General features: G+C 40.7%; 1 protein-coding gene across 1 annotated transcript in view; it reads left to right on the top strand.

Moving 5' to 3' along the window:
• Positions 1-12,002, top strand: part of PKD1L3 (polycystin 1 like 3, transient receptor potential channel interacting) — a 43,411-nt gene that overhangs the window by 18,967 nt on the left and 12,442 nt on the right. Inside the window, exons 17-32 of the mRNA XM_068411605.1 lie at positions 15-140; positions 1,528-1,710; positions 2,756-2,880; positions 3,689-3,815; positions 4,930-5,064; positions 5,686-5,911; positions 6,280-6,473; positions 6,902-7,132; positions 7,340-7,441; positions 7,644-7,822; positions 8,177-8,323; positions 8,837-9,036; positions 9,183-9,409; positions 9,600-9,816; positions 10,761-10,989; positions 11,753-11,984. Of these exons, the coding sequence (XP_068267706.1) occupies positions 15-140; positions 1,528-1,710; positions 2,756-2,880; positions 3,689-3,815; positions 4,930-5,064; positions 5,686-5,911; positions 6,280-6,473; positions 6,902-7,132; positions 7,340-7,441; positions 7,644-7,822; positions 8,177-8,323; positions 8,837-9,036; positions 9,183-9,409; positions 9,600-9,816; positions 10,761-10,989; positions 11,753-11,984 (2,880 nt within the window). The remainder of the gene's footprint in view (positions 1-14; positions 141-1,527; positions 1,711-2,755; positions 2,881-3,688; positions 3,816-4,929; positions 5,065-5,685; positions 5,912-6,279; positions 6,474-6,901; positions 7,133-7,339; positions 7,442-7,643; positions 7,823-8,176; positions 8,324-8,836; positions 9,037-9,182; positions 9,410-9,599; positions 9,817-10,760; positions 10,990-11,752; positions 11,985-12,002) is intronic.

The following is a 12,002-nucleotide window of genomic DNA, read 5'->3' as shown; positions in this document are numbered from 1 at the left end:
CTTTTCATCCCAAGCTCCGAGGGCTGATGCTGACAAGTCTCTCTGCTGTTAATGTGACATCAGTGCAGACTGCTCTTAAGATGTCAGAAGTATTGAAAGAAATCACTTACAGGAGTGAAGAGCTGTCTGTCTCAGCACAGGTAAGAAGCAATTCATCCTACATCTCCTCACACTAACAGTATAGACTCTGTTGCACCCCACTGACCTTGGAAGAGTTTCAGTGCCTTACAATTATCTGTTCTTACGCATTTTTTTAACTGTACCAGCATGTGCATTTTGACCAGAAGGGAATACATTTTGTTGTTTAGAGTAAGCGAATTTGGACTCACAGATATTGTCTCAGCAACTTCTACAATCCAGGCTATGACCATCTGGCCAGTTATATTTTATAATATATCTCTAAGATAGAAACCTTAACTTTTAGTCAGAGGCTTGTTAGGATATATATTTTATCTTGTAAAGCACTCTTAGAATCCTGAGGAAAAACTGCCCAGGAGGGTTTTTCTAGAATCTCCCAGATCCATTGGTCCCTGATCCATGCACTGTCACAAAACGCACATAGGCAAGCTGTCAGCGAGGCAGGAACATGACAGCACCCAGAGGAACGGGGCACAAATGTTCAGATTGGCCTCACAAAAGTATTTCTTGAACCTTATCTGGCAACATGACATTATTAGTAGATGATGCTATTTATGCATAAGGAGTGAGCACATGGGAGGACAGAACAAACTGTCACTGGGGAAGTTTCCCAAATACACTGGCAATAAAAAGAGCTGTCCTGATTTCTGATGTATTACACACTTGCAGCCAGACAATGGCTTGGGAGCATTTCAGCAGTATGTGGTTAACTTTGGCAAGACAAGAGCATAGTTCAGATTCGGCACTCACCCTACAGTAAGGCTGCTAAGCGTTTGCAGACTGTGGGAATGGATATGTCCAAGCTTGCAAAGAATTTGCTCGGCTCCCTCACCACCCTGGGCTAAAAGCTGGCCAGTGCTTTCACAATCACAAAGCAATCCCTGGCTGCATTTGGGCACAAAATAAAAACTGTAAAACCCATTCTCCTTTGGCACTTAGCACAACACAAGGCCAAATGTGTAACTTGCTGGTAATCCAATAGGGTTTGTGGAAACTAAGACTGACATGCATGTGCACTTGACAATATGGTGGTAAGTTTGGACACACCACCCAAAAGTATGACCTAATTTACTACATTACTGTACATCTAAGCTGTATCCTTGCACAGTGTTTGACAGACAAGCTTCCTTCAGATGTTATTAATCTTTTTTATGGATTAAATCTGAAGAAGCAAGCTGCATTTTTCAGGTCTGTATTACATGTTAGTATATCATCTTTATTGGCATTTGAGGTATTACCCCAGCACATATAATTATAGTAAAAACAGTGTTAGCCAGAAATAGTCCCATGAGATTTCTTATGTTGCAATATTCAGTAAATTACACAAGTATCACTTCTGTCATTTGTAGTATCAACACATAGAAACTCTTCCCCTTGTTTCCCATGCAGGTGGATGCTAGCAACACTCTAAAAGATGTCAGTGCTTCCTTGCTCACTGTAAACACAGAGGACAGCAGAGATGATCAGAAGCTAAAAGATGCAGCCAACTATCTGTTTAATGCAGTCAGCAATGTCCTTAAAGCTTCTGTAGAAATCAGAGCTATGAACACTTCAGTGCCAGAGGCAGAACAGGTAAATTTGCTTTGGCCCAGTTTGTAGTGGACTGCATGTGAACATCTGATTGCTTTGGAAGGTTTTTAAGAGTTCTGCTGCCTCTCATATTTTTAAATTGGCATTGGGTAGGGTTCATTCTGATGCCATGATGGACTTGAATATCAAAGGAAACTTCTCTCCAGATAGACCTGTTAGACTGAACAATCTGCTAATGAAGATGATAGAAGCCTCTTAAGATTCATTACATTTAAACCTGAACAGGACAGAGCACTGGAGAACACAGCATCAGTGTGCAACGACAAGCCTACAGAGATTTTTTTCAGATTTGATTCTATCCCCTCCTTTTGCCCCATAATTGAAGGAAGCAACAGGTATTTAATATTCATGACTGGCTCCACTACTTCAAAGCTGGAATCAGCTCTGGTTGCTCTTAAACTTTTTCAGAAAGCCCACTCTGATTTTCTGTTCAGAATTATGCAATGTGTTTATTTTTTCCTGTCCTTTCCTATCTGTATGTGAATTGTCACAGTTGCCTTTGTGTGCTTCCTGGGCTGAACATACTTTAACGAACTTTCATCACCGTAAGGGAGTAGAGCATGAAATAATCTAACCTGAGAGAAGAGGTTATGAACTGTTCAAACTCCACCAGGATAACACACCAATAACACACAATTAATATGTAATTAAGTCTTGCTTTTGCAAGTAACTAAACACTAAAGTGTGCAGCTAAAGGGCCTTAATTTGGAGAAATGCATGAATACGTTGCATTAAATTGATGTCATGTTTGCAATGCTTCAGATTTCAATGTGTAGTAGTTACAAATAATAGAATACAAAAGTAAAAGCTGTAAGATATATTTATTTGCTGTCTGCAATGTTTTAATGAGAATTACAGAAACTGAATTACTGCTTAGAATAGCTTTCTCTGAGATTAAGCAGCTCATCACCAAGTTTGCCAGCTTTGTAAGGCACTGAAAATTAGTATTGTTCCTAAAAGGAAGTAAAGGCAAATATTGTGCACCTTGATGATTTATTGCAAGTTTCCTCCTCTAATCCTTTTCCAGAGTTCAGTGTCGCACCAGCTCCTGAGTACAGTTGAAAATCTACAGAGTGCCCTTCTGTTTGGGAAGGAACTGGATGATGAACCAACAGTCCTTACCACTCCTTCTGCCACAATGTATATACACAGGTAAGAGTAACAGCGTGTCCCACCTAGGCTCCTGATAGTTAATCAGATCTGCCCCAAATATTCATTACTTTGTCCTTAATGCAACCACCCAACTAAATATAGTAGCATAACGACAACTTCAACAGTGCAGTAAGGCTGTCATTACTAACTGATAGGAAGAACAGCTTGGGGACTCCAATTAGCTTCAATAAAGCTACTTTAGAAATTCTCAGGCTGTATCTTCTTTGACTAAAGGAGACTTTACTACTGTTTCCTGGATGAGTCAGTAGCTGCTTACCTTTGAAATTATGTGGAAAACTCATGTCATGCCAGTTAAGGGTTTTTTTTCTTTTCCAAGTTGCCAATAATGACATGTCATACAGAATTGTTACCAGCTTGGCAGAAGCAAATATAATCATGATGAGCATTCTCCATTCCCTATAATCATCCCTAAATTGTTCCCCGAGAGCCTGGTTTTCATCCACATTTAACTGTGCTTTCAAATCAAGAGCACGTTCACACAGAAATCAGGTATGTCTTTCACATAAGTACACCTAGTTGGGTACAACTTCCTATCCAGATACACCAGTTCCGCCCCTTTTTTGATGATTCTGTGGTAGTGTTATGTGGAGTACTACGCCAGGGACAGATAATGTACAAAGTATTTACTGGCAGAGTTAGAAATAGTTTTCCAGCTAAGTTATACTTGTGATGTGAGAAAGCTTTTTCTCTAGGTATGAAGCCCACACTATTGATGGTTTTTTCTGTTGGTTTTTTTTTTCCTGTTTCTCTTTTATTGTTTTGCTTGTGTCCAACCCTAACTGGACAGATTACAAACAGAAAACGTGGATGGCACATCCATTAATATCTCCAGTTCCAGCTCTGCCAGCTTTACTCTCCCACCTGCTTCCTCTCTCAGTGTTTCAGCAGTTGATGATGAAACAGTGGATATAAGGGCAAGTAAACAGCTTTTATATGACTCAGTCTGATATACAACTTACATACTTGGTCTAGTGGGTTTAGAATCTTTTCTCCTTTTACAGTGAGTACAGAAGCACACAAGTCATCCCTCCTGTCATGCCAAGAAAATAATTCAAAATATTTTTGGTCAAAGAAGCCTTCACTTATCTTAATTGCATGAGGTTGGTTCAGCAAGCTAAGGAGGACTGAAAGCTTCAATTCCCCACCTCATCTGCCCCTTGCATACACTCCTGATTCATACTTGCACTGCTAGAGAAGGCAACAGAATGAATCAATACCTATAAATCTATTTGCTGTTTGTTTACATCTAATGCTCTGAGGAGGATGCAACAGCTCAGAGTCCATATCACCATTAAAACTAACCTGCAGCAGTCCTGTTTCATCCCAGCTAGAAATACATGAGTTTGAGGCACCCAGATGCTGCAGGAGACAAAAGGCCTGCAAATGTCCTGATGATAACACATCCCTCATCTGAATCCTAATTCAGATGATGTTCTACGGTGTTCTTTCCCTCAGAACAATAGATTGCATATTATTGTCATATTTTAACAATGAATTTTCTAAAGGCCTCACTGATTGATTTGACACTCTCAGGAAACCCTCAGGAAACCCCTACAATACCTGAAAATATATGTTTTTTTCATTGTGTCTTTCCCAGCTCTGATAAAAAATGTCCAGAGTCCACTGAAACCAGTGAAAACACATCAATGGTCTTACCTGAGCACTAGGAGGGACTTCTGTTCCTAATTCCAAGAGGGGTGCCACAGCCTAGCTTTGGTGGAGGCACTTTGAAAGAGTTTTTTTGCATTTTCATATCTGGTGTCTAAAAGGCAAAAGGGTTACAACGAATGGAAACAATAAACACTGTTGTACACACACCACATTTCAGAATCAAAATAACTTTCAAGGTTTGTGTTTGACCTACCTTAGCGATAAGGCAGCTTCTTATTTAAATCTGGACGCAGGCTTCTTTTACGTCGAGTACTGTTTGGGTCTGAGCTCAAGCTTTCACGATTCAGCAATTTAGAGTGTGAATATAATGACATATTGACAATAGCTCAAAACTGATTGATAATGTCTTGCTAACAGATGGTGAGCTTTGCCATGAATCCCTTTGTCTCCAGTGACACCAGTTTTGACATCAGTGGAACAGTGGCAGGTCTGAGTCTTACTGGTCTGGATGGCTTGATAATACCAGTCAGCAATCTCAAAGAAAACATTGAGGTAAAGCCACTATTTTCTATCCCTCTTCCTCTTTTCTCATTTTTTCTTTCTCTGTTAACGAACTGTCATTTGTGTTATCATCTTCTGAAGTGACTGCAAATGGTGATAGTGTTCATTACATTATATAATGGGATCATGGTGTCTGCATTTGTGATGGAGGGATTTGTGTCATGTGAACACTGAAATAACAAATATTTCTGCCTTTTCTTAAAAAAGAGGTATCATATTCTTCATTTAAATGGATGTGAGAATGCTAATGGTTGTGGAAAAAGACTCTGATTACAGTCATCCTGAAACACAATGTAATGTCTGATTTCATCATCCAACAACTGTATGTTCACATTACTACTGCTTGGGCTTTCTAGCCCATGTATAAGTGGACATCTAAGTCGTTCATATATGCACTTAATGTAGCCAGCATTTCAGTTATAGCCTCAGCTCTTCATTCAGATATGCACCAAGGATCACAGACTTTGTGATGAGTTTACATAGGTTTCAAGTGAACTTTTCAGAGGTTACCTGACAGTATCAAGATTATCTAGCATCGGGCTACATTGTGCTTACAAATAGAAACAAGATGCTTTGCTGTATTTAAAGTGATGTCTTTCTGTTTGAAAACAGATAATGTTACCAAGGCTTTCAGCAACTCAGGAGGATAAGATTCTGTTGAATCTGGGCAATTTTAGCACTTTTCAAGTCAATGCCACCTCAGAAAACACATCTATAGTGATCCACCTGGAATCTGAACATGACATTCCACTAATACTCTACTTAGGGTACGGTTATCGTCCAAATGAAACTAACTATGATATGAAAAATCATCTGTTCTGTAAGAAAACTACTGGAGGTAAGACAACCCATTAGTGACCCGTGAACTACCCATAGCAAGTTAAGGGCACTCAGCATGGGGAGCACTCATCCACAACTTTACAGCACAAGTATATTTGCAGAATGAGCCTTGACCATGAGATCAGATGTCTAACTGAAAAGAAACCTCTCAAAGGAGTTTCAACTTGTCATGCTTCAGGGTTCCAATCTCTCGTATACAGTGTTCACTAACAGCAGCAAAGAGTGGGATGCTTTGAACAATGAGTTGCTAAGAATGATTTCATACTTGTTTCTTCAGTTTGTTTATTTGCTTATATGCAATACAGCTGCATACTTCTGAATTAGCATTTCTACATATACATTGAAACTAAAATATTTATGTTCTAGGTGAGACAAACACCTGGGTTCTTAGCCCAGAAGAACTCATTTTTGGAGAGGGAACCTACTATTTCATGGTTTTACAAGACATGGGAATGGATTCCACAGTCTATGACAGGCTAACTATAGCTGTCACTTGCTTCGCTTCCCGCTGTGTATTTTGGGATGAGAACCAGGGGAACTGGAACAGCTATGGATGTCATGTAAGTAGAGAGAAACAAAACAATGTTTATACTATATCCTTCAAAGCCAGCCCTTATAACCCCATCTTGTAGCAAAATGATAGCATTGAACTCACACCATAAAACAAGATCATTCTGAGATGTTTTAACAAACTCAAGTTTAGTCATACCAGACTAAGCTTCAAATGACATTTCCATTTCAATTACTTGGGATGAGCTTCTATATAAGAAGAAATGGAAGTATTCTGACAAGGCTGTATTATATTATAATGCCTGTTTCTGGCTAGACATCAGAATTAATATTCCTTATTGGAACTTGAACAATTCTTTTCTGTATAGCAGCTCTCCACACTAACTTACCAGTCTCAGCACTGTCTTTTCATTTGCTTGCTAAGTTATTTAATACTTTGAAGCCAAATGTTTTATTAGGAAATTTTTCGGGTTTTCAGGTAGGACCAAAAACAAATCCTAGAAGCACACAGTGCCTCTGCAACCATCTGACCTTCTTCGGGAGCTCCTTCCTTGTCATACCCAATGCCATAGACGTTAGCAAAACTGCACAGCTGTTTGGTACATTTGTGGACAACCCTGTCGTGGTGACAACTGTAGGATGCATCTTTCTGATATATGTGCTTGTAGTCATTTGGGCTCGAAGGAAAGACATCCAGGATGATGCCAAAGTAAGTCAGCTGAATGTATTTAGGCCAATTCCTGCTTTGCCTAGCCTGTTTTAACAAGAAGTCTTCAACCAATCCTACTCCCTTCCCTGTAACTGTTTACTGGTAAGCATAGGCATTGTTCACAACATGACAAATTCCTATCCACACTTTAAGGAATCCATACTTACAGAACAGCTAACACACTGCTTGCATTGTGTCCCTCTGCAGGTGAAAATCACAGTACTGGAAGACAACGACCCCTTTGCTCAGTATCGTTATCTTGTGACGGTTTTTACAGGACACCGCCGTGGGGCAGCCACAACCTCTAAGGTATCAATGGCATTGGGCGGTAAGGCAGTTTCTGCACTCACTGAATAATGGAGCACCTGAGGCTATTAAACAGGACGGCTCAAGTGCAACGTCTAAGCCAGAAAGTCCCTAGATTTGATGAAAGCAGGAAGAGTATGTCAGAGGAATAATCATAGGTAGGATCGAGATGTGCAAGTCTTCATTTTGCTCTCTTATTCTCCAGGTGACTCTCACCCTCTATGGACTGGAGGGAGAGAGTGAGCCACACCATCTAACTGATCCTAATACACCAGTCTTTGAACGTGGAGGAGTGGATGTTTTCCTACTCTGTACCTTCTTCCCTCTTGGGGAATTGCAGAGTATTAGACTGTGGCATGATAATTCAGGGGACAGTCCATCCTGGTAAGTGGACATCTGGAGATCCTGGGAAGTAAAGATCCACAAATATTTTTAATAATGATAACAGTTTACCTTTTGTAGCACTTGAAAATTATCCTTTCTACAGTTCTAGAAAGGAAGGAAGTGACAGTTTTTCATTTTTGCAGATGAAAATACCAAATCATAATCTAAACCGCAGAACCAGGAGTGCTTCCCGTATTCTCTGTCCAGTATAGAATGGGATGTGTTCTGTGCCTTACAGTTTAGACATGACCTAAGAAGCTGAAGGCCAGAGTTTGTCTTCCATAGTCCTGTTGAGTCCTGAATTTCATACCACTCACTTACATGTGAATGTGCCCTGTATGTTTTTTCCTACAGGTATGTGAATCGAGTATTGGTCCATGATCTGGCATGGGATCAGAAATGGTACTTCCTCTGTAACTCCTGGCTAGCTGTTGATATTGGAGAATGTCTCCTAGATATAGTGTTCCCTGTAGCTACAGAACAGGACATGAAGCAGTTCAGGTATCTTCTGTTTTACGGACTTCTTTACTCCTGGTAGCAATAAGTCTAGAAAAGCAAGTGTGAAAAAAAGATCAAACCCCTAGACAAAAGCGAAAATGAGCGAGGTCTTTCCATTGCCCTCAAAGGGCTCTGAACAAGGAAAAAAGGAATGATGGTTAAGTAAGTCTTATTGTACCCCTAACAGTAATACCACACTGGAAATGTTGGTGTTAAAGAATAGCCTGACAAGACCTACAGAAACCCAAGCATCTAATCTTCTCTTATATGTAACTTCCCTAACAATTTATATAGAAACTGCTCATGATTAGCTTTCCCTCCATGGTGTGGCCAGAAGGAAAGGACAGAGGTAGCTATGACCATTCCATGCAAATCAAGCCATGATATTTGGTAATTTCTCATAGTTATTTCTTCTGACAGTGCCTAGAAGCATGAACAGGTCAGGACCCTGAACTACAGCTTTATTCTCCCCTCTCCTTTCTAAGTATCCATTTGATTTCCCCTCCTGCTTCCCAGCAATCTGTTTTTCATGAAGACCTCCAAGGGTTTCCAGGACGGGCACATCTGGTACTCGGTTTTCAGCCGCTCACCACGAAGCTCCTTCACACGAGCCCAGCGTGTGTCATGTTGCTTCTCACTGCTTCTCTGCACCATGCTGACCAGCATCATGTTCTGGGGAGTGCCAAAGGATCCAGCTGAGCAGAAAATGGATTTGGGTAACAATCCTCACCATTGCTTGGGCAGGGAAATAGATAGCAGAATCTAGAAGCAGGACAGTTGAACAAATGGGCTTTTTCAGGAGAGAGCAATCTGATGGTTCCTGGGGTTATTTTTACTCCTCCCCTCTGTTTGATCTTGACAGGTAAGATCGAGTTCACATGGCAAGAAGTGATGATTGGCTTTGAGAGCTCTCTCCTCATGTTCCCCATCAACCTGCTCATTGTGCAGATCTTCAGGAACATACAACCCCGGTCAGCCACGCAGGGGAGAGAGAAGAAGGCGGGAAAGAATGGTCGGGTGTCTCCAAGCCTACCTCCCACCCCACAGGTCACCCAGTGTGTCTCACTCACTCCAGAGGCTGTGACAAAGGCAAGTCCCAGTAGCTGCTCCCCAGGGAGTCCTGCACTGCCCTCTACCGCCACGCACTACCCGGCATCCCCAGTCCAACAGCAGCGATCTTCCCTGTCAGGTGCCCTTCAGCTTGTCTGAAGTGAAAAGCCAATTATGCACTGGTGCAAAGCAGCCAGACTCACTGCTGTGTTGCTGCTGTCTTTTCTAGGACATAAGAAGAATTGCCAACTCACTCTTTAAAGCCCTGAAGACTCCATCTCTCACTTCAGTATCAGATCTTGGAAAATCAACTAACATCAACACACTTTTGGCATTGGTTGAAGAAATCATCTGCCAGAAGAACAGAGCAGGGCAAGAGTTTTATGATGAGAGCAAAAAGAAGGATGACCCTATAATTGTCACATTAGGTGCTACGGATATACACGGTAAACACCACGCTGTGACATGCCTACTGAAACCTTTGTAGTGAAAATGATGGTAACGCTGGATGTGATGACCCAAGCTCTTCTTACATTCTGACTCAAAGGCAATTACAGAATGACAGAATAGTTGAGGTTGGAAAGGATCTCTGGAGATTGTCTAGTCCACCACCCTGCTTAGAGTCAGATGTTGAATATCTGCAAGGATGGAGACTCCAAAAATTCTCTGAGCAACTTGTTCCAGTGTCCAACTGCCCTCACAATACACAAGTTTTTTCTGTTCAGACAGAATTTCCCATGTTTTAATTTGTGCCCATTGCCTCTTGGCCTTTCACTGTGCACCACTGAGCACCCAACTGAGTAAAGACACTGTGAAATTGCTATTTCTTATGCTGTAGAATTAAATGTTAGCTACAGCCTGGCTTGGGAGCAGGATCAGTATCTAATAGCATAAAGACTCACAAATAGTTGTTTCACAGTCTTTTGTCCTGTTTTTTTCTTCTTGGCCTTGTATTGTTGTTCCTTTCAGTCTGACTCTTAGGCATTCATTTATTTTCAATTAAACAATAACATATGAGTAAACAATCCCCCTGATTTCATTAAGGCTTGCATTTGGCTTTTCCAATGAGCGTACCAAGCTACTAATTGCACAGGTAAACTATAAACAAATTAGCACTTGATTTTATCTGACTTCTCTACTAAGGTTTAGGACCTCTGTCTCAGTTGCCTCCAGGCAACAATTCCAGCCCATTCAGCCCATTCCAGCAGAAAAGCATTAAAGCTCTAGTACTAACACTGCTTTTAATGTCCCTTCAAATGTCACTCTTCACTTTGTCGCATTCATAAGCTTGAGCTCCAGTTCTGCTAATCTTTGTACCGAACAGTATTTTAATTTAGGGATAGCTATGCTGATTTTCTTTCAAAAAAAATAAATAATTATTTACCTGCAGAAAAAAACAGAAGCCCAGCTCCAGAGAAGGGAATGTGTGAGCGGCTGAAATACAGTGATTACAACCGCTGCTTATACATGCAACTCCAGCGTGTAGAGATGGAGCTGGAATTACTGAGGCCCCACGAATTTCAGATGTCTCAGAGTTACACACAAGCTGTTCTGCAGGTTCAGCACATGAAGAACCTCCTGGAGAACCAGATCTGCTCATCAGCATCCATCAGTGAGAGGTAACCTAGTTCTCATCTCATTCTCAGGATAAGTAAATTCAAGTCGTGAATTCAAAACCGGTCAGGATGACAGAGCCCAAGTAATTGCTGCTTTATATGTGCTAGATAACCATTATTATAGCTGTAGAAACATGTTTTACTATTATACTATTGTAGGAGCAACAAAGGAATTTTAATGCAGTGAGAACTGCACACAAAAGCAATAATGACAGATCATCGCTCTTTGTCATTTTTGTCTCCAAAACTGAATGTTACAATACAAAGCCAGACAATAGTAAAGGTCTGGGATAATCACTGAGCTCCAAAGTCTCAGACATCTCTTAAAATGTATGGCTAAAGAAAAATTAATAAGCAGATAAAAATATTTCAGTGAAATATGATAATTAAGTTGGAAGTACTGAAAACAATACCGCTAATTATCTCTCTGGCCTTTATGGTGATCACAAGAGACATATCCAGCAGTTAAAATGCACTCACGGTTTTATTTGTCAATATTTCTACTGAAGGTTCAATTATGCATGAACTGAGGAGTAAATAAGCCCATCATATTTGTTTTGATTTTAGCTGATCTCTGCACACTTCCTCATATTTTTGCTCACTGTAATTTTTGCTATTCATATATCCTATATAACTGCATTAGGTAAAAGAATTTAGAATATTCTGATTGAGTTTTTAAATCATAAGATGTCGCCTATACCCACTGAACCCGATGACTCTGATTTTGTCTTCTGTTCCACTGCAGACTGATTTTTTCTCTCCCAAGGTGCTCCCTTACTCCAAGCTCCTCTGGTGACAGCAAGAAAAGCTCTTCTTCCAAAGGGCTCCCTTGGTGGTTTGTGTTCATTGCTTGGTTCCTTGTTGCAGCCACCAGCTGTGTATCTGGGTTCTTTACCATGCTCTATGGGCTGCATTACGGCAAGGAGAACTCCATCAAGTGGCTGATCTCCATGGCCATCTCCTTCTTAGAAAGTCTTTTCATCACACAGCCCTTAAAGGTGAGATCCTCAGAAATA

The sequence above is a fragment of the Nyctibius grandis genome, chromosome 12, assembly GCF_013368605.1.
Source record: "Nyctibius grandis isolate bNycGra1 chromosome 12, bNycGra1.pri, whole genome shotgun sequence".
Taxonomy (NCBI): Eukaryota; Metazoa; Chordata; class Aves; order Nyctibiiformes; family Nyctibiidae; genus Nyctibius; species Nyctibius grandis.
The sequence above is the reverse complement of the archived record's forward strand: the minus strand, read 5'-3'. Positions and strand labels throughout refer to the sequence as shown.